General features: G+C 38.1%; 1 protein-coding gene across 4 annotated transcripts in view; it reads left to right on the top strand.

Annotated features, from left to right (window-relative positions):
• KDM4C (lysine demethylase 4C) overlaps nucleotides 1-23807 on the top strand; it is a 398973-nt gene that overhangs the window by 222012 nt on the left and 153154 nt on the right. For all 4 annotated transcript variants that reach the window (XM_081237192.1, XM_081237191.1, XM_081237190.1 and 1 more), the window contains exons 13-15: nucleotides 7318-7499; nucleotides 9150-9363; nucleotides 11283-11359. In XM_081237192.1, the coding sequence (XP_081093318.1) occupies nucleotides 7318-7499; nucleotides 9150-9363; nucleotides 11283-11359 (473 nt within the window). The remainder of the gene's footprint in view (nucleotides 1-7317; nucleotides 7500-9149; nucleotides 9364-11282; nucleotides 11360-23807) is intronic.

Raw genomic sequence — 23807 nt, 5'->3', positions numbered from 1 at the left:
AGGGAACTAAGATCCCACATGCCACAGGGCAACTAAGCCCAGGCGCCACAGCTATTGAGCCCGCGCGCCACAGTGAGAGAGCCTGCGTGCCGCAAACTACAGAGCCCACATGCTCTGGAGCCCACACGCCACAACTAGAGAGAGAAAACCCACATGCCATAGCTAGAGAGAAGCCCGAGCGCTGCAACAAAGAGACCGAGCGCCACAATGAAAGATCCTGTGTGCTGCAACTAAGACCCGACGCAGCCAAAAATTAAAGAAAATAAATAAATAAATAAGATAAATAAATATTTAAAATACATTGGCAGGATCGAGGGGAGTTGTAAGCAGGCTGCCTGTGAGGGGCTACTTACTGTGATTTTATCTGCAAGTAATTTTAGAGGCAGAAGTTGTGGTCGACCTCTTAGTACCCAGCTGTCACAGGTGTAAATCAAATATTGTGGTTTAACTTTTATTTCTTCTTGAGCACTCTTAGTGGATTCTATATGCATATCTATTTCTACTACCTTTCTCCAAGAGCTTTTATTTCTGCCAGAAATATTCAGAGTTGGAGGCAAAAGCTTGGTTTCCTAGGTGTAAGTCAGAAAGAATATTTTTAATATTCTGGAATACTGTGTGCATGATCCAGAAGCTTGCTGCTTGGTCTGTAGGCAGGCAGGTTCTACTGATTGTTTTTTAGTGATGTGGCGATTGAAATATTTTAGAGCAGCCATTAGGGTGCTGCTGGTATGACAGCAGTGTTTTCAGTGGTTTACTTCAGTACGTTTATCCAGGATCGTATCTGTTTTCCCCATTCCCCCACCACAGTAGTGCTTGTCAGGGGGCTGGCTACCTTCATAGGAGGCCACTTAAACAGAGGAAACACGTCTCCTCTTGTGTTTCTGTAAATACAGTAGTCCAGGAGTCTAGATTTCTGCCATGCGGTAGGAGGCTCACCAAGAAAAAAGATAATTAAGTGTCGGCATAGATTTTTTTTTTTCTCTGCTATAGCTGGCAAACCTTGCAGACCTTGAAGAAGCGAGAGAAAAGAAGACCTTCTTGCAGTATTGACTTGTTTTCTTTTTGCTTAAGCATTACTCGTTGATTGAGGAAAACAGTTTATGAGATTCTTGCTTGGCTGTGAGAACACAGTCTACACCAGTTTTATTAGGGCTGTGTTGTTCAACAGTGACTCTGTGATACTAATACTTTTGGGTGAAAGTGCACAAGTATAGTCAGTGATTCTCAGTCTTTTCCTCAGGACTGCTTATGCTCATAATCATTTTGAGGACCCCAAAGAGGTTTCATTTCATCTCCTTTCTTTTCATTTCCTTTCTTGCACTCCCTTCCCTTCCCTTCCCTTCCCTTCTCTTCTCTCCCCAGCCCATTTGCTGAAAGTTAAAACAGGGAAACATTTAAAGTAACGATCATAAATGCATAAACAGTTACATTTCTTTTCTTGAATTCATCCATTAGTTTTATTTTCTAGGTTAAAACCCCCAAATTACTCTCATCTTTATTCATGTTTCCTATTATTAAAACAATTATTATTGTTTTTCTTTAAAAAAATATTTTTTTAATTAAAAAAAATTTTTTATGGAAAGGCATTTTATTTTAAATATAGCAGTGTGTACATGTCAATCCCAAACTCCCAGTCTTTCTATCCCTCCCCGCCCCACTCCCCCCCACCCCATAACCATAAGTTTGTTCCCTAAGTCTGTGAGTCTGTTTCTGTTTTGTACTTATCTGCTGAAAGTTAAAATGGAAAAATTTAAAGTAACAATAATAAATGCATAAACAGTTACATTTATTTTCATAAGAAAATAACAGTTTTCCCAAACCATAAGGATAAAGAGAAGAACAGCATTGTTTTACATTTTTTGCAGAGCTCTTTAATATTGGGTTTAATAAAAATTGGATTCTCATGTCTGCTCTGCATTCAGTCTGTTGGACCATGTTGTTCTGGTTGAGGTATATTTGAAGAAAGTCCAGCTTACCAGGGATACATGGTTAGAAGGGGTGCAGTATTTTAATAGCCTTTTCAGATAATTATGGATATTCTTTGACACTACATAAAACTTGACAAATGGTGGTTTTTTAAAGATTAGTTGCAACATGAAATCTGAAATCCCATCAGTGAACTTTTTGTTCTCTATTAAGCTAAAAATACATTGGTCTGTCTTGCACTTTGAGTGGGTCTTCTATGCATGCGTGATTTTGTAACGTCATGCATTGGTAAACAAAGATCTGTGTCATACAGGTCTTTTTATATAATATAAAAAAATTACATTTGTTATTATCACCCTCAATTCCATTAGAAATAGCTTTAATTATTGGGAAACTGTCAAGCTCACAAAAGTGGATACAAATTTTCCAAAGTTCTAATTTTGACTCAGAAGCTTGAATTTCACCATTGTCAACAAATACTGTCAGTAGTTTTTTTGTTAAAATGACAGCTTTCTTTGTTCACTTTCATTGCTGCCAGATACCCAAGTCTGAATAACCATAGCTTGTCTGTTAATCATTCGTTGAAGTAAAAATGGTGTTCCATGAAAAAGGCAGCTCATTCAACATGTGATTCAATTAATTGCACATGTGCTTTTCCCAAGACAACCATTGAACTTCAGTGTGCGGCAGAAGTGCTTTACGCATACATCCCATTTTATTGCACATTTAATAAAATTGATACTTTTTCTTTTTTTTTGCTTCATCAAGGCATTGTTAAGAGAACACCCCCCACCACTGCCAACTGCAAATTTGAGATAGTCAAGAATATAATGACTGCATTGGTGCCACTGCCTTGATTCAAGCTAAGGCACCAACAGTTTTACCCTTCATTGCTTTTGTGTCACCATTACAAATGTCAGCAGTGTGACACAGGCAAATAAAGTCTTCGTGTTATTATTTTTTCAGTTTTTTTAATTAATTTTTATTATAGTTGCTCCTTCATGTTATTATGAAATTGACCATACAGACCTCATGAAATTGTGTTGTGTATCTCCTAGAGTACACAGACCTTACTTTGAGAACTGCTGTTACACTATTAGCTCTTCTTTTGTTCTTGTTGAGAATACAGTTGGGAAAGAAGGGAGTTCTATGCTGGTAACATTTTCACAGATTTCCCAAACTTTGATGCATTTGCATCAAGGAACCTTTCCTTTGCCTCATTCTCTCTTGATTCTATAGCAAACTGTGGCATTCGGGGTGAGACTCAGAGCTTCTGAATGTTGCTGTGCTGGTATATTAAAAAAAGATAATTATAGTAATAAAAACATTGGTATTCATTGAATGCTTACAATGTCCATGTCCTTGTATGGTTTTTTTTTTTGATTTGATATTTGTATATATTGTGGAATGATCACCAAAATTAGTCTAGTTAACATACATCACCACACAGTTACAAATTTTTTTCTTGTGGTGAGAAAAAGATCCACTCCGTTAGCAACTTTTAAATATACAATACAGTATTAATCAATCAATCAATTACTAGTTAACTATTACTAGTTAACTACTGATACTATTGATATCTTAATATTATATAATAGTTAACTATTTTTTAACATCTTTATTGGAGTATAATTGCTTTACAATGGTGTGTTAGTTTCTGCTTTATAACAAAGTGAATCAGCTATACATATACATATATCCCCATGTCTCCTCCCTCTCCTTGTATGTTTAATATCTGCCCCTGCCCTCTTCTTTTGTGAAGGTGTTGTGAAAACTAATTTGATATTTAAAACAGTGTGGTCTATTTTCATTGCCTGACATCTTACAAAATGCATCATATAGGGAAGTAAATATATACCAGTGAGATTACAGTGTAACTTTAGAGGTTCATTAGTTAACTATAGTTGAAGAAGAGGAGGAGGAGAGGAAATTCCTAGGCATAGTGATGCCAAATGATCAAAACATTTAGAAGCTACGATGCAAAAAACATTTTCCCTCTTCCGTATATTGGAAGACAGAAAGTATTTTTTTCAAAAGTAACTGGATGAAGAAGGTACACTAAAAAGAGACCAGAAACAGGAAAGGTGTTTAGAGGCTGAAAGGGAGGATTTTCATTTGGAATTGTGTGATGATGAGAGTATTTAGATATCCTGAAAGTACTTTGCCCCCCAGAATATTTAGGACTTGTAGTTTACATGAATATCATGAATCTGGGAAAGGCAATAGCCAAGGTTAGTCTATTCTTGAACAATGCCATGGTTCAAAGGTAAGCAAGAGCTCTTGGAGATAGAGGAGGGGTGAATAATTTGATGAGATAATTTCAGGAAGACAAAATACTTACCGTCAAGAATGTGCCAATGTTTCTGACTTTTACAACTAAGTTAAGGGCTTCCCTGGTGGCGCAGTGGTTGAGAGTCCGCCTGCCGAAGCAGGGGACACGGGTTCGTGTCCCGGTCCGGGAGGATCCCACGTGCCGTGGAGCGGCTGGGCCCGTGAGCCATGGCTGCTGGGCCTGCGCGTCCAGAGCCTGTGCTCCGCAACGGGGGAGGCCACAACAGTGAGAGGCCCGTGTACCGCAAAAAAAAAAACTAAGTTAAAATCTGAATAATCATTATCATGTACTTATGATTAAATGCCATCTCTTTTTCCCCTCTCATAAAATTTAGCATGGAATTGACAGACAGATCATATGAAAATAAGATAATTGGTTGGATTTTACGTAATAATATATGCATTATATAATCACTTTAGAATTTACAAAGAATTTTAGCACTTCGGAATTTAAAAAGAAATTTTACATTTACTATTTCATTTTAATATTAAAAAGAAAAAAAAACCTGAAATAAGTGAGAAAGGAATGATCACCATATGAGAATCTATCTTACGGAAAGAGTTAGAATTTAAAGCTAGGTCTTTGGGGGAGTTCCCTCGTGGTCCAGTGGTTAGGACTCAGCACTTTCACTGCCGTGGCCCCGGGTTCAATCTCTGGTCAGAGAACTAAGATCCTGTTAAGCTGTGTGGTGCGGGGGGGAAAAAAAAAGCTAGGTCTCTGGACAGACAGTTCCTGTACTTGGGACTGCACAGTGTTCCTGCCATGCTGCTTTGCATACTCTGGCCTGGAGAGCATCCAAACAGAAGACAAATGCTCTTTGGGCCAGAATGTGACCTCATTTTGGGGCAGGACAGCTGTAGAGCAGGGTCCTCTACCAGGTCAGTGTTGAGTCTGAGGACAAGCTCAAGGTGTATCCTAGATCAAGTCTTAGACCAAGTCTGCCAGAGGGCTTGGCACACACACTTTCCTGCTCTCTGGCTCCATTGTTAAGAACTGTTCTTTTCCTGTACTTCTTGTTCATTTTCACTAGGCTTTTAGGAATTAAATATTTCCTTAATCCCTAAAAATATTTTGAGAACTCATCACCTTAACTTATGACCATCTAAAGGAATAAAAGCATCATCCATCTTGTGAGTTTCCATCTTTTTTTTTTTTTTTCTTTTTGCGGTACGCGGGCCTCTCACTGTTGTGGCCTCTCCCGTTGCGGAGCACAGGCTCCAGACACGCAGGCTCAGCGGCCATGGCTCACGGGCCCAGCCGCTCCGCGGCATATGGGATCCTCCCAGACCGGGGCACGAACCCGTATCCCCTGCATCGGCAGGCGGACTCTCAACCACTGCGCCACCAGGGAGGCCCTCCATCTTTTTTTAATAAAGCAAATGATATGATAACTTCATTGTGAGCCAATACGTAGAGTCCAAGTTATTCAAACCCAAGGATTTTTTTTTCAGTTTAGATCTCATTATATATGTTGGAGATATTAGCTATTAGACTTTATGGTATTTCAGGTTCCTGGTTAACTTTCACTCCCATCTTTCACTTGTCAAATTTTGGTCTTCACAGTAAGTCTTCTATTGTGTATTGTAAGGAAACTGAGGTGGAAACTGTTAACGTTTAGTGTCAGATTACTTTATTTCAAATGTAGGCAAAGGTTCTTACCTTTTGTTTTGTTTCAAACACTGCCTCTGACTGAATGCTTAAGCATTTTCCATTGTAAATAATAATAATGTTGCTGCTGCTGATACCATCACCACCACCAGCACCTCCATGGAAACAGGAACGTTCCCTTTTGCTTCAGTTGGCATTTGATGTCTTTCGAATTATTTTCAGCCTAATTTAGCTCTTCCTATTTTCCACTTGAGCAAATCCACTTTGACTTTTTCTAAAACAGGTAAGTCAACAAGGCAAGGACAGGAGCACATTAGTTCACAGGTATACCCCTTCTGGGACTTGAGAACATTGCTCTACAGTATTTATTTGTAGCACTGAGACAGCTACTGGTGAGGAAGTTTAGAGTGTATCACAGCTGTATAGACATCGAGTACTAGGGGTAGCTGCGGTTGCTGCCACCCGCTTTGATATACTATCCTCTGCTATGGGCATGAGGAATTTTTCCTCTTAACCTGTTATGTCTTTCTGTATTTTTCTGGCCTTCTATAAATTTTTGTAAAATGTCATTTTTGTGGAATAGACCTATGCCTCTTTTATGTTAACAGATATACATGCTTAAGAGATTTGACCCTCTGGGAAATCATATTGAACAAATGAGATTCGGCATAGGGATTGTCTTTTTTTTTTTTTTTTTTGCGGTGCGCGGGCCTCTCACTGTTGTGGCCTCTCCCGTTGCGGAGCACAGGCTCCGGACGCGCAGGCTCAGCGGCCATGGCTCACGGGCCCAGCCGCTCCGCGGCATGTGGGGTCTTCCCAGACCGGGGCACGAACCCGCGTCCCCTGCATTGGCAGGCGGACTCTCAACCACTGCGCCACCAGGGAAGCCCGGGATTGTCTTTTATATCCATGTAATGGCAGTACATCGCTTGGCACATGATAGGTGCTCTGTAAATGTTATTTACCTGAATTTTGAACCTAAAAGTTAATTAAATGAAATACAATTAATAAATTTTTATTAAATCATGCACAATGTTAGGTCAGGAAACTAAAAATATTGGTAAGACAGGTAGTGGCTAGCAAATTCCTCTGCTAGCTGGAAGATAATCTCACACATATAAACCCTTTTACCCTGGGAGGTATCATGGTAGCACAAGAAACATGGAAGGAGTGGAGTTGAGAGGAGAGAGCGGTTTAGTGATTCCTGGCAGGGATGGGGAAGGAGTGGAAAGGAGGGTGGCCCGTGTGGCCATCGGATCTCAGGTAGTCCTTGATGTCGCGGACGATGAAGATTTTGTTTCACCTCTCGGAATATATTTGAAAGATAAAATAGGTTTCCTGTCTGACATTAATATCACAGATACTTTGGAGTGTGTGCTTCTTTTATAATCAGGGTTATTGTTTTAACCTGAGTCCCCTGCTCACTGTGTTTTCACACCCTTTCTCTTAAGAGTTGCCCGAGGTTCCATCGATTGAGGAGGAAGTGGAAGAAACCGAGTCTTGGGCAAAGCCTCTGGTCCACCTTTGGCAGACGAAGTCCCCAAACTTTGTGGCCGAGCAAGAGTATAATGCAGCCATGGGCAGAATGGAGCCGCACTGTGCCATCTGTGCTCTGCTCATGCCCTACTACAAGGTAGCCAGGGGGAGGGGCCCCTGCCCACGTTTCCTTTCACTGCAGCACTTTGTGTGACTGTGAAAACACAGGTGAATCTCTGTAGGGTTAGGCACATGAAGAGGAAGACGTTAGTACTTCTGTAGCTAATGGCTATCATAGAGCAGCAAATGGAATTCCTGAGTGCCACTTGAGAGACTTTTCTGTGACAGTGCTTTATCATTTTTGAATGTCTTGGTTTATTTCAGTCAAGGGGCAATTCCAACCTTTCTTTCTACCCCTTTCACGAAGAAACACAGAACTTACAGCTTAAGAATAGTAGAAGCTTACAAAGAGAGAACTTAGATCTAGTCTCTGCTTTATGTTTGAAAATATTACTCTCAATCATAAATGTCGGCTCTGGGCCCACATTTAAAATATCTCTCTTCATCTTCCCACGTGGAACATGCAAAAGACACAGCAGGACTCAATGCAAACTGAATTGTCCAGTTCACCCTCATCAGCCAGCCATTCATGATATTATTTTCAGATGTCATTTTGTATATGTTATGCTGATAGCATCTTAGGTCACAGAGGACCACATTCTCCAGCACTAGCACAGACAAAATGATCTTTCAGAATCTGGTAAGAGTAAAACTACCAGATCCATTTTTAGATACAATATATTTTAAAGTCTGTTGATGTGAACATTGTGTGCTGGTTTATATTTTCACTGATAGAGTCAGAAATATTTTACTCAAGATCACATCATTCCTAGAGTTCCACATTAAGTAATTCTGGTTAGACGTTTCAGAGCATGAATATGTGTGATGTGCCACATTCTCAGACCTTTGTAAATAGAGAAAGTAGTTCATTCACTTGTCTTTGAATGTGACACTGGTGAGTGATTAACCTTATTTTTATTTCCCATTTAGTCACTAATTTTCTGTGTTTTCTTGGAAAAACTTACCTTTATATCGATTCTTGCTTCTGTATCATAATCTGCCTGTATATTTCCCCGATAATTAAAAAATTCCAACTAAAATTTTAAGATTTGGGGAAATTTATTAATATAAGCTCTCTGGGGATAATAAGATAGTTCATTAATTAGTTTTAAATAAACACTGAATATTTGTTGTATATTTTGGTGAGAGGTGACGATTTCTTTTTGAACATTATCCTTTGTTATTTAATGACATTTGCTAGATCTTTCTGTCTTGCTGTTTTAAAACTTTGTGGTGAGTCAAAAAGCCTTCAAAAACTCTCTAAATACTGTTGTACAAATTAAAACTGAGGTCTTTGAAGATACTCCTTCAGGTGTAACCAGGTAAGATTCTTCAGTAAATGAAATCAGATCTGTTAACCTAGTGCAAATAAAGAAGCAAAAAAAGTTCATCAGAAGAATTGATGCTTTTCATGAACTATGTATTTAAGAACGTAGTTTTAGTAGCTCATCGATTTCTGTACCAGCAAATGTACAGAATATCCTCTCATTCCTACAGCTTAGCTTCTGGATGGGAGCCTGAGGAGTGGCACTGATGAAGAGCTAATAGTGGGTCCGGGAGAAGAAGAGGAAGTATAGCAGCTGGAAGTTAGTGGATGAACAGCTATTAGGGGATTTGAGTGACCAGAGCAAGTGATCTGAGCTCTTTTCCATGTTTTTCACTCACGTGGAAATATTTTGTTTTTCAGCCAGATATCAGCAATGAAGAAAATGATTCTAGATGGGAGACAAAATTAGATGAAGTGGTTACTTCAGGAGGAAAGACTAAGCCCCTCATTCCAGAGATGTGTTTTATTTATAGCGAGGAAAATATAGAATATTCTCCACCTAACGCCTTCCTGGAAGAGGATGGAACAAGTCTTCTGATTTCCTGTGCAAAGTGCCGCGTTCGGGTTCATGCAAGTAAGTGAGTCTGTCACTCATTAATCGCTGGCTTTTCAGTGCTTCACATAGTCTCTATTTCTCACCCGTTTGTAACTTGCCAAATCTGTCACATTGTACTATTGGCATTATTAATGGTTAGATCATTCTTTCTCACATTTCTTCTAATGAAAGTATGAATAGGTGTAATCATCCTTTTTCCTCCAATTTTATGTGGTATCAGTGGAGAACAGGTCTGGTTCTGTTTGTTTGTTTGGGGTCCAACTGTGGGATCATTGTGGGATTCCTTTCACATGCTTGAATTTTACTTATTTTAAGTCTGTAAAAACTGAGTTTTAATCTCTAATGTTGATTCATGACTGTTTTCCTTTGTTACTTTTGAAAGAGAAATGAGTATTCTTTTGGTGATTTGGGGAATTATTGTTAAATTTAATTATCGAGTTAAAATTTTATTCTTTGTAAGGGTAGGGAGATCTTCATTGCCTTCCAGGGGGAAATAGTGCTTAGAGTTGTTTTCCCCCAAGACTGAGAAGGTTAGGCTCCATACCTGTCTCAATTTGGTGTTTTTACATAATTGTGTTAAGTGGCAAATACATGTTTTTAGATTGGTCTGCCATATAAATCCTCTAAAATGTATAAAATGGATCTATTAAACATTGCAATTCTATTTTAAAGCATTTTAATATTCCAACTCTTACTAAGTCAAATGTTCTGTTAACATTGTATGTATGGTGTGAGTCTGTCAATGTAGTATGAGTGATTTATAATAAAGGTATTACCTTCTATATTTACCCCAGAGTAATACCAGTCGTGTGTTAAGGTTGAAATTGCCTGGCTCTCTAGCATTTATTTATTAGATACTTTCATCTTCCCCAAGGGATTTGAACATGATGTGCTTGAAATGTAATTATATAAAACTTCTTATTTGCTTCTATCAATTTGTAACACACATACACATATATATACACACACACATTCACTCTACGTGATTATATTTATATGAGAGGCAGTGCACCATTTCACAAACAAGTTTGGATTTAATCTTGACTCCAGAATGCACTAGCTATGCAATTTAGCCATAATATTTTATAAACATGTGCTTGAACTAAACACTTTATAGTCTTGGGTAACTATGATAGGCTTTTCTTTGGGTAATTACATTTCTGTTATTTTCTCTTCCCATGTCAAATGTTATAGAAATTTGATATTAAAAATTACTCCTTTAAATTTTACTCATTTAAATCTTTCAAAACTCTTTTTTCAGGAAACCAGAGTAACACATGTTTGTTGATACCGTATAATTGCTACATATATTTATATCATCAGCTATCTCTTTACATCGTTATTTTGAGTCAGGCATGTACTGAATGGACAAATAGAATTGAAGACAGCTCTTCATCACTAACTATGAATTGTGCATCCTTTGTTCCTATCACTGAAATTAAAGCTAATTAAATGTAGTTTTTGAAATGTAGTTTTATATTACATTAATTTTATGCACTGATTTTAGGTACATAAATATTATGTCACAGTTTATTTATTGTGTCATTTTAAAACTTTCCCAAACTTTGCTTCATAAATTGCAACTTATTTTGAAATAATGTTTTGCGTGAGTAAAGGACTAGACTCGACAATTTAGAAATTTTCTAATCACACATTAAGTATTATCATCAGTATTCTCTATGATAACTGTTGTGAGCACTGGTAACTATTAAGATGCACACTCTCATTTTTTCTGGCAGTGATAATCCTATTAGCTATGAGGCATGGGAACCAAAAGTATCTTTGAGCCAGCCTTGCTAATGTTTTGTTCTAAGCAGTGAGAATCAAAAATGGGATGGTAGGCTGTTGTTCCGATTTTATTTATTCAGTGCTAAAATGTGTAATATTGTCAAAATGCAAAAGACTTTAATTAATGGATCCATACTATTATTTTATAGGTTGTTATGGTATCCCTTCTCATGAGATCTGTGATGGATGGCTATGTGCCCGGTGCAAAAGAAACGCATGGACAGCAGTAAGTGGCTAATTTTAGTATCTTTTAACTCCTTTTCTCACTCCATCCACTGTGGGTCCATTTAAATCTAGTGGTCAGGTAAGATGGTACACATGCTTTTGTGTGCCATTCCACAGTTACCTGTACTTCTCGTCTTCTCTTTCCAAATCATCCTACCTGGTAGCTCTATATCCATTGTGGAAATTGTTAAATACATTTCTAGGCATCACCATTTGCTCAGGAACGTATGGAGACTACTGGTTTATTAGAGCATGTCCAAAGTATTGCTTTATGTTCTTGCCCAGCTCTATTTTGCAGTTCTTGAAAATAAGTCTTCTAAGTAACAGTGAAGGTGGGAATCTTCAGTGACCTCTCAGGAAACTGTGCTAATTCACAACTATTCCACTAGCGTGAGGTCTTCCCCACTTATTCATTCATACATTCATACTTTAGAAAATTTTAGAGTGTTCTGTGCTAGGCATTGCTGTGAACTTGAGATAGAAACTTCAACAACAAATGGTTCCCCACTTGGAGAACACAGATTTCTCTTCACCTAAACTGTTTTTCCTGAAGACCCTGTTGAAACTTTAGCTTACATCCAAGCATTGCATTCCATTCTGTTAATCCACCATGTCACCCATTTTGCCATTTGATTATGTGCTACCTTAATTTTTCTTAAAAATTCTCTTTCAAGAGGTGTCAGAACATGTTTGAAAGTGGAGACTGATCAGATCTCAAGACTGTATCCCTCACTCTTGATCTCAGAGCAGATGCTCAGCTTGATTTTGATTGTAATAGTAGCATTTGCTTTATTCCTTAATGATCTCTAATGATAATGAATTAAATTTCCTTGCAACCAGAGCTAAAAACCTGAAGGACAATGCTTTACATGAGGAAAATTTATGTCATGGTTATGTATGTTTAGCTCTCCGTGTTGAAATAGACATATGGTGACTATAAATTAAAGGCATCTGTGAGAATGTCTTTCTGTATGATTTTATTGCTGGCATTCACTCTGGGGTAGTGAGGGGAAGATGGGGCAAAATATGGACACTCTTTATAGTCCAAATAATCTGATTTCATATTAGAGGTAATATCTCCAACTTAAGAATTCTTTTCATTTGTGGGTCCAGATAACATTTTGGTATTTCCTTTGGTGTGTTCATTATGTTAAGAAAAACTGTATAAATGTACAGCATCTTTAAAACAGCCATGAAGTCCTGATATAATAAATATATTCAGCTCTTATTTATCAAGCTGGTTCTATTCATATTATATGAGCCAAAGTAAAGCCTTGTAGAGTCAGTTTTACTAATGATATCCCCTCATTCACCCTGAAGTATAGATTTAGAATTTAGAGATATTCTAATCCAGTTCACCAAGGCATGAAGAGTTCTCTGTTCCATCCACAGTTACTGCTTGGCTCCTGTGCTCACACACCGAGCAGTCCTGTTATCCAAGGTACTACTGTCCTTTGCATGGCAGAGCCAGGGCCAGGCCTAGGCCAGCCACCCTGATTCTAAGGCAGCTTCTGATCAATTGTGTCATTTTCCTTTAGCATGTCTACAGAAGGAAATACTTAATCACTCTCTGCAACTGATTTGAAGCATCTTTCTATTAACCTTAACCCCTCTGCACCCTCAGAAAATACAGTGTGCCTTTTGTATTTTAATATTGATACCATGTAAATCTCTTTTTAATTTGCAGTAAAAATGGGAGCTCTTAAATACAGCTTTGCATTGATTTTTTTAGACCTACATAATTTCTTAGTTCTAATTGGAAATGATCTGAATTCTCAGTGAGCCAATTGTTTTTTCAGTTTATTCGTTTTGAGTGAACTCTGTCCGTGACGCTCTATTTCTAAATTTTTCTCCTGAGAAATACTTGAATTTTATTTTAATCGTTGCTGATAAGTAACTGATAATATTGATATTTTGGCTTTAACACCCTTATTTAGTGTGGCATTGAGTGTTGCAATATTAATTTTTTACTAAGCACTTAAGTATGATTCTTTGGATTTTGTGGCTGAAATGATTACATTTTGAAAGTACACTTAGAACTTGCTTTCTTAGGAATCAATCTCACACTGTTAGTTTTAGGTTCCAGAGGAGTTCTAGACCTCCTTTTATTGATAAATATAAGCTCTAAAAAAGCTAGTGGAAATCTAACGATGCAGCTGAGGTCAAATGCTATTTCATTGCTGGCTTTTATTTCACTAACTCTAATTACTAATTATTTCCTGGGATTTTCTTTTTAAACATGGTTTGTGAAGGTAAGGCTTATTCATCATGAACACAAAACACTCCAAGAGCATATTTTGCTTGGGATATGTATTTATACAACAAATGTGATTGTTTCAGTTAATTCTGTTTCCTTTTATGATTAGTGCTTTGAATATCTTGAGGGTAGCCTGAAACACCTTGTATTCATTTTCATAAGGTATGTGTGAGAATTGTATATGGTAGTTCTATTTTTTAAAGATTCTTCTTAAAAAGAGTATCTGTTGATGGGTGAATGGATTAAAAAAAGTGTGTGTGTGTGTGTAGATACACACACACACATACATGTACAATGAATATTATTCAGCCATAAAAAAGGAAAGAAATCCTGCTATTTGTGATAACATGGATGAACCTGGAGGGCGTTATACTTAGTGAAATAAGTCAGGGAAAGGCAAATACTGTATGCTCTTACTTCTATTGGAATCTTAAAAAAACCTGAACTCATAGATACAGAGCATAGATTGGTGATTGCCAGGGGTGGGGGGTGGGGGTGAAATGGGTGAAGGTGGTCAAAGGGTACAAGCTTCAGTTACAAGATGAATATGTTATGAGGATCTAGTATATAGCATGGTGACTGTAGTTAACAATGCTCTATTAGATACTTGAAAGTTGCCAACAGTAGATCTTAAATGCTCTCACCACAGAGAGCAGAGTAGATCGTAAATGATTTAATCACAAAAGGTAATTATGTGAGGTGATGGAAGTGTTAACGAACCTTATTGTGGTAATTATTTCTCAATATATAGATATATCAAATCATCACATTGTAGAACTTAAACTTATACAATATGTCAATTATATTTCAATAAAGCTGGGAAAAAAAGAGGAACACTATATCATAGAGATAAGTATCAATTATTTAAATTTTGGAAGCAAAGGCATCCCAGCGATTATTTCATCCAGCCCCAGACCATAACTAAGTAAATAAGTTCATACATTAGAAGATTCTGTCAGCTTCAACTTGGGCTTGGTGGGTGAGAATATACATAAGGCTGGAATCAATGTTCACAGACCAGCTGTCTTTTTATTTACCAATTGTAAAGCATGGAAGTTGCTCCGGACCAAACTGCCCTGCTAGTTTTTAAGTAACTGGAGGCCAGAACTTTGTCTCATTTTTCTCTATAACACCTCTAACACCTGGTATAGTGTTGGATCATTTCTGAACTTGCAGAGCTTTTATCTGTGACCTTGGTCTGTGACCTTCAGTGCTCTCACCATTTCCAGTTTTGGTTTAGTCCTCACTGTGTTTCATTTTGCTACTATTTCTTTACTTTAGCCACTTATGTCATCTAAAATAAGAAACAACAAGCTGTACTGCAGCTTTAGCTGCATGTGTTAGAGGGAGAGATTAGTTAAAATTTTGAATAACACCCTATCTTGGATTCTAGAACCCTAGCTCCCTGCTCACATTCAAATGAAACGAAATGAAACAGTGAAATAATTCCCCACATACCTGTCTCTCCTGACATTCAGGTTGTATATCTCATAGTTCTAATTAAATATCATTGCTTTGTGCCTGTTTGTCCCATTTCAGTACTGCTCAGATAAACAGATCTGTATGAAAGCTATGTTTGCGTTTATTAGAGTATTTTATTTTCAGCTCTGTTTGTTTCTAACCCTTTTGTGATTATGTAATTCATTTTGGAGCCATTTTTACTCCTTCATTATAGTAGCGCTTTAGAGTGCATTCCAAACATTACCAAGTTCTGTTTTTAGGTGTTGAATGTCATTACTCTGATTCTAGAATGTGTTTCTTGCTATTTTGAGTCTTAATTTGAATCTAATCACTTTTGACCTAAATTACTAGTTTTGTGTCTAATCTGTTTATGGATTTCCATTTTATAATGACTACAAGTTACTGCTAATAAAAAATATAATGTAATATTCTCACTGTAAAAATACAGAATTTGTATTGCTTTCTTTCACGTTTTTTTCCCTACTGTTTTCTTTTTTATCCCTATTTTGAAAAATTGTTTTTGAGTCTGAGTATTTCTGTAAAATTCCTGAACTCTACTTTAGGGCTTCACTTCTAATTATGAAGGAGGATGTTAGTTAAATGTCTGGAAATGAACTGGTAACCTAAATACTTTTATTGTAAAAAATAATAATCTATGTGCTGAATACTCTGTAGAGTATTAAGAAGTAATATGCTAATAAATCACAGGAGGATTTTCTATACTATCTTCTAAAGAATTTATAAATGGAATTCTAAAGAATGAAATATAAGCAGGTTAAGAGGTTAAAGAGGAATATGGATAAGATTTTCTCTTTTTAAAATTTAGGAATAATGTAGCTTTTTGGTGGTTGTTTCTTTGCAGGAAATCTGGATGTTTCTTTTGCAGTGGGGGTCACTGTGAGGTTTTGTTTTAGTGCCAAAATGGGAGTGAAAACTTCATGGGAAGATTGGTAATTTAACATATGGGAAGTCACGTCATACTCAGATTTATGACCCTGACAAATCTTGAGTTGCCAGTCTTCTGTCCAGGGTAGCATTAAGCCTGTGCTGTAGGTTTTCATTGTCAGTGTGAAAAAGTCCAAATAAAGTATCATTTTGTGCTATGCCTTACTAGGGAGCTTTTTTAATCACCATATGTAATTCTTGGGGGGAAGGGAGGGGTAGACACAGTAGCTCACATACCTATAATCTAAAATCTTAATTACAGGAAGATTTAAAAGCAACATAATGAGAAGGTTCGACTAGAGATGTATATCTAAGGCCTCTTCTCACCCTAAAATCCCTTGATTCTGTGTTGTTTTTTATTTCCATTTTGCCTTAATTAGTTTTCCTTAAGAATTGGGCACCTTCAAGAAATCTAAATTTATTCCTGTATTTCTTAACCTGGTCAGAGGTGATGAGTAACAGAAAAGTATAGGAATAGAAGTGACATTGGTAATTATTGGCTGGATCAGTGTAGTTTTTATGTGTTCAAGGAAACTTTCGTTGTTTTTTAAAAAGTGACTTTAAAGGCCTTACTATAACTTTATCTACCTGATGTTCAGGAATCTGTGGCAATGCACATCATCCTCGGGATTTCTTTTTATTTCAGTATATCCCTTTGCTCTTAATTTAGGAGAATTTGTTTAAATATTTTCGTTTCAAAGTAATACAGTAAAATACACAGTTGTATATTATATTGTTGGGTGGATATTGCTGTGCTATGAAAAGGTAGATTTTGAAATGAAAAATTAAAACACCTTAAAGGTTAGAATTTTCATTCTGTATAATGAAATACTTGAACTAGGTAATTGCACACATTTATTATCTATTGAAGAGCATTTATTATACTCTGTAGAGTAATAAAGTTGTACTATATATGTATAACAAACAGCATTCTGTTTTTTTTTTTTTTCAAAATGGTTTTAAGAAATCAAAACCCAAACATGAAATAGGTTTTCACCTTGGCCACCTATCTATTCACTGTTCTCTTTATTTTGCTTATTTGTTTTTTTTTTAAATGGACTAACAGATATGAGCACAAGCTATACCTTGATAATCATTTGGAATTAGCATCTTCTTTCCTCTTACAAAGAGTGGAATAAGCAATTGCAGTGATTAAAAATAAACATTTTGGTGCTGTTTGTTTATTTATTTTTATTGCTTGATTATAAATAAGTGGCATCTATAGATTGAGTAGTGGTTGCCATTCATGCCCTCCAAGGCTGCACATAACTATTTTTTGGCTTTTGAAAGAAAGTGGAGTGTTTTCTCTGCATGAATCATAATCACAAAGTTAAAATCTGGAAGTACCTGAGGTAGTGGTCTTTAAAAAACCCAACCCCACAGTGTTGCTAAAGCTTGTGAGCTAAAGAATCTATGTCATTTGTTGGAACACATTTATCTGAACTCTTAATCTTTGGAATATACCTTAGTCTTTATTTTTTTTAATTTATTTATTTTATTTTTATTTATCTTTGGCTGCATTGGGTCTTCGTTATACGCGTGGGCTTTCTCTAGTTGAGGCGAACGGGGCCTTCTCTTCGTTGCGGTGTGCAGGTTGCTCATTGCGGTGGCTTCTCTTGTTGGGGAGCACGGGCTCTAGGCATGCGGGCTTCAGTAGTTGTGGCACTCGGGCTCAGTAGTTGTGGCTCGCGGACTCTAGAGCGCAAGCTCAGTAGTTGTGGCAAACGGGCTCAGTTGCTCTGCGGCACGTGGGATCTTCCCGGACCAGGGCTCGAACCCGTGTCCCCTGCATTGGCAGGCAGATTCTTAACCACTGTGCCACCAGGGAAGCCCATATACCTTAGTCTTAACTCCCTACCCTTAAGGCTCAGGTAAAAATGATCAACTTCTTGGAAAGTTGGTAACTCATCTTTGGGAACAATGAGGTCCCAATCCCTATAACTCTATGTACTCTGGCTAATAATGGAGGAAGTTGGTCTAATAGATAGAGTCTGACTCCTACTGTGCATCGAGGCTGGTCCTATAGATAGGGGTGTAACTGATACGAAGCAACCCTAACCGCACTCTGTTAAATCTGAAGGCAGTGCTTTCTCTTCTTTCTCTCTGACGTGGGAATTCTCTTAGGGTAGAGATAATTAAAGAAAATGTATGTGGCTGAGGATATGTTACCCTTATTGCAAAATACAACCATTATATCTCCTCTCCAACTCCTCAAATAAAAATAGTGGTACTGATAATAGATGTTAGAATTGCCAATCATTTGGCTCTTGGAAGTCTTGTGTTTTAAAAAAAGTAATAGTTTCATTTTAAAATGTTCGACCTGTAGATTCAGAATAACTGCTGATTTAAATATAAACCAATATAAGTAGCAAGGATAGAATTTTTCTAGCTTCCATAAAATTTAGTACTGGCAAAGACTAAAGAATTCTTCATCTATCTCAGAAATTTCATTTTACAGATACTGAGCCAGGGGTTTGAGAGAGTAACTTCTTTGTCTAGGATCACCCCTCTATATGGTAAGAGAGCCCAGATTCATGGCAGTACTCAGGCCTCTCACTCTCAGGCCCACACTCTTTTTTTTTTTTTTTTTTTTTTTACTCTTCTCAGTTACTTGTTTTTAGAGTGGAAAGAAGACTGAACAACCGGCCTAATTCTGAGCAATGTATCTGAATGATTTTTGTTAGTTTACATTGAAAATAAAGTCAGCACTAATAGTGTAATTGGTCACATACTTAATATGGAATGATTAGTGTTATTGGGTAGTTGAGTAGAGCAGTGTCCTTACTCTTTCATATTGACTCTAGTTTCTGCCTGGAGGACCTTTCCCAGAGCTGGATAATCCCCTGAATCTAGTTTCCCAAATGACAACCGAGTTGGCATTTTTCTTTAACAAGGAGCTCTGAATTGGCTTTGTAGATCGGAGCCATTGATGTTTAGATCTGATTGACTATGGCCTTGAGAGGTCGTGGTGGCACACCCTCTCCCTGTGATGTGTTTTATGCTGGTTTTTTTTTTTTTTTTATTCCATGGGATACTGTCAAGACCAGGTGGTGAGAGGCTGTCAGTCTGAAAGGCTGACTTTGATCCTCAGACACAGTAAAACTAGTAGAAAAAGAAAGGCTGTATTCTTGTTAAATGCCATGGCTGTGTGTAGCCAAGTGGTTGCTTGTGCCAGTTCTCTTCTCCAGTGAGGTGTCCCTGGAAGCCGCTAGTCAGACCACACTCTCCCATTTGAGGTGACGCATTTGAGTTCAGAATTGCCTTTTCCCTCCTGAGGAGGCAGATTTTTCTGAACAGCTGCAGACTTAAACCTTGGCTCACAAAGGCCAGGGTGGTAATAATTATTTTACTTTAAGCAAACAGAACAGCACATTTGAGGATATCAATTATCCTGACAGCATAGCTATGATGTGGAGGCCTTTCTGTTAGGGAACTGCTTACAGGCTAAAAAAGTCACAAATCTTTTTTTTTTTTTTCTGTTCATTCTTCTCCCTTTTGCTCAATAGACACAAACCCTCCCTACCCCACTTTGGTAATGGAGAGAGAGAAAGAGAAATCTACATAGCTTATTGTAAGGGGAACTATATTCATAAATAGCTTCTTGATTGAGAACAAATGCCTCATTAATCTTAAGTGCTTCAACCAGAGAGCACAAGTAAAGTCAGGAAGAATAATGACTGACATTATGGGGAGCATAGCATACTGCACTGCACACCAGGATGTGCATGCCCGGAGGTCACTGGGCTAAAATGCACATCTCCTTAGCAATGAGGAAAGAGATCCCTAGGAAGCATGGAGGGGGAAAAAAAAGTGCAGTGCAGGCGTTTCTCATGAATGGCAGAAACTAGTCCAGTGGCAGTATGAAGAAATCCTGTACTTTGTTATTTGCTATCGAAGGTCATGCTGGGAAGAAAGAATAAACCAGCTGGGTTTTTATTTGAAAGCCAAATGTTGTACAGTTTTAACAAAGTAAGATGTATGTTCAATTTGAAGTACTTTGCTTAGGATCCTGAAAATACTATTATGTAAATGCCATGAAGTTCCATGTAGATTACCTATGACCAGTCTTAAATTATAGAGGTGCTTCTCCTTGCTATCGAGCATATGCCTGGCTTGCTGTTGGATAGGTGCTCTGCAAACCTCAAAGTAATTTTTATACTGCTGTAAGGAATGGCATCAGAAAGATAAATGGTTGGGGGGGATGTAATTTGAAACAGAGAGTATGATTTCCTCTTCTGTTATCGTCCTTTCATACATATGGCTGTATGATAGTATTTAAATTGTTAAAATGTAGTGAGAACATCTCCCCCACTCCCTGCCATCGGCATGTCTACATCCTAATCCCTGGAACCTGTATGTTATGTTGCATGAAAAGGGAATTATGGTAGCAGATAGCATTAAGGTTGCTAATCAGCTGGCTTTACAAATAGGGATATTATTCTGTTTACCTGGGTGCATTCAGTGCAATCAGAAGGGTCCTTACATGAGGAAGAGCGGGGCAGAAAAGGTCAGAGTAATGTGATGTGAGAAGTGCTTGGCCTGCTGTTGCTGGCTTTGAAGATGGAGGAGGAGGGCCTAGGACCAAGGCACGTGGGCTCCCCTAAAAGCTGCAGAGGGCAAAGAAATAGATTCTCCCTGAGAGCCTCCAGAAGAGAGTGACCTGCTGACACCTTGATTTTAGCCCAGTGAGACCCATTTTGGAATTCTGACCTACTGAACTGTTACATACTTATGTTGTTTTAAGCCATTGTATTTGAGGTAATTTGTTATTGCAGTAACAGAGAACTAAAGGGTGTACAATAGAAAGACAGCCTTTTGAAAGGGTAATTAGTTTTCACTCTTAACCATTCGGCATTCCACTAGGTATTTTGTATTTTCAGTGTCATCTGTCATTTTCAGGCATCTTTCTCTGACTACCTTCTGTCTGTCTAGCCCACACCCTCTGGTTCTGGGACTCCAGCAATCCTTTCACCTCACTGTGATGTATGATTCAGTAATGCTCCCAACTTTTCAGTCTCTCCCTCCCCTCCTGTCCTTACTTCTGTTTAAGCTACTATATTTCCTTGCACATATCTCAGCTCCCTTGCCACTCTCTGACTTTGTTACTCTTCCTTGGTATAACTCAACCCTGGTAAATCCAACTATCTATCTACTCTGTACCTGCACCTCTGTAGCTGAGTATGGCTGTGGAGAAACACCCAATATGCAGATTGCTCTTGCTTTCAGTTTGTAACTGGAAGTTGGTCCTCAACGGTGTGGGTAATTCATGTTGCATTCCCATCACTCATTCACTCTACTACTCTCCTGATTGACTGTTTCATATCTTCTTTTTCCTCAAGCTTCCCCATCTTCCCCATCCTCACCCTCACCTCATGAAGTCTCTTCATATTCATGGAGAAATGGGAAGACACCAGTAGAGATCTTAATGTTTCTACCTGCTTCATATCTATAATATCTCTTCTCCTAAGGCCATCCGCTCTCTTATACACAGGATCATAGTTACAGTAATTCATCCCTTTCTCGCCCACATCCCTTCTCCAGATGATTGTCATTATTATCCACACAGTCTGTTATTTTTTCAATCTTCAAGTAAACCGAAAAACCCTCTCTTGATCTTTCTTCCCACTAGCTCCCACTCTATTTCTCCACGCCCCTATATATATAGTAAAATTTCTGAAAAGACTTATCTTTATTCACTGTCTCCAACCCTTCTCCCCCACTTCTCTCTTAAATTTATTCCAGTCATAGGCTTTGCCCCACTTTTTCTTAGAAACTTCTGTTGATCACTGTCTCCTGTTTGAAGCAGTCCTCACTTGGCTTTCAGGATCCTGCACTCTCCTGCTTTTCCTCTCACTCCCCAGAGTTCAAAATGTGGGCCTCTTTTCTACACTAGCCCATTTGGTAACCTCATCCTATCTCATAGCTTTAATGATTGTAAACAGCATCTAGTCACTGATGGCTTGGGCATTTCTGGTCCAGCTCAGTCTCACCCTTGTGGCCAGCTTTATGACAGCATCTCCTCTAGCATGTCCAATAGCTCAAATTCACCCTGTCCTGAACTGAATTCTAGATATTCTGCAGGCTTCCATATCTCCAGGCCTTCCAGCTGCTGAGGCCAAGAACTTTAGAGTTAGATTTGATGCTTTCTTTTTCTCATACCTCACATCTGTCTGACAGTAGATCCTGTCTTGTCTACTTTTAAAATGAATCTAGCATCCTGTCCACTTCTTAGTCACCTCGGCTGACATAATCCAGACTAATCTGCTCCTCCTCTCTTTCCTGGATGTGGTAGTAACCTGCTAACTTCTCTTCACCCTTCTACCCTTGAACCTTTATTGTCTGTCAACACAGCAATTGGGATGATCTGATTAAAATATAAGTCAGGTTATATGTCCTTGGTGCATTCAAACCTTACAGTGGCTTCAGGCCATCGACTTTTTTTCATAGCTTATGAAACCTTACCAGATATTCTTTCTCTTACTTTCTGATAACCTTTCCTATTAGAAAAGGCCAGGATCTGTTCCCATCACCTTTCCCTAGAGAATCCATGGCCCACTCTCAAGTGCTTAACATCCTTTACCTTAAATAATCTACTGATTTAGTTTGTATTCTCTCCTAGCCAGAGTGTTTTTTTTTTTTTTTTTTTTTGCGGTACACTGGCCTCTCACTGTTGTGGCCTCTCCCGCTGTGGAGCACAGGCTCCAGACGCGCAGGCTCAGCAGCCATGGCTCATGGGCCCAGCCGCTCCGCGGCATGTGGGATCTTCCCGGGCCGGGGCACGAACCCGCGTCCCCTGCATCGGCAGGCGGACTCTCAACCACTGCACCGCCAGGGAAGCCCCAGAGTGTATCTTTGTCATTTACTGTTGCCCAGTGTCTAGGACACAGCATGGTGATTCACCAATATCTGTTGAATGAATATATATTTTCACTTATAATACAAATTAGGTGTGAGCATCTAAATTAGGGAACTCACTTGCTGGTATAAAATTTTTTGGACCCTGTGAAATTTCCATTCAGAGGATTACTGTAGGAAACTTGTCATCCAATTTCCTAATCGCTCAGAATTCTTGCCAGCCCCATCCTAACATGAGATTCCATCTTCTCTCCAACCCTGATAACTGAGCCCCATCTCCAGAAATTGTTCTTCCATGTTTTGTTGATCAGCACTTTGTAAGCTAGTTTTCCATTAATGTGATTAATTAGTCTTTGTTTTCCCAGCTCAGACAGCCCTATTTTATGGTTTTGCATTTCTGTTATGAACACGTCAGATAAATAAGGCTGTGGGGAGTTACTTCAATCTTGTAATTTTTCTATAGCACTGAAAATTGGCTTTAGTGTCACTTATGGATACGTCAGCTAAAATGAGAGCTCCTTACAAGGCAGCTTGAGAATGTTAGTATTGACATTTCTTTAATTGATGTTTTATAGAAGAGCCATTGGAACATGATTTCCCTCTAGGACAAATAACAAACAACTATGATAGCCATATTCTAACAATGCCCTTCTCACCATTGTTGTTAATGTTGTGTCAGCACTTTGATTATAAACACTGTTTTTCAGTTTAATAACTGAGCTGTAAAGAAATCATTGTGTTGTAAATTGGTATACTAGCTGTTCATCTCAGCGGTGACTTTTTATGAAACCAAATTTTAAAAGTAACTTGGTATTACTAAAAGGGGATTTTATGAATGGTATTAGGTGAGGGAAAGGGACCTAAGTAGGAAAGGTACAATGTCCAGAATATGATCTCAATTTATACTTTTTCATTCAGCTTTTAGCTGCCC

Source organism: Mesoplodon bidens (genome assembly GCF_964165515.1).
Source record: "Mesoplodon bidens genome assembly, chromosome: 6".
Taxonomy (NCBI): Eukaryota; Metazoa; Chordata; class Mammalia; order Artiodactyla; family Ziphiidae; genus Mesoplodon; species Mesoplodon bidens.
This window is presented reverse-complemented; position numbering and strand designations above follow the sequence as displayed.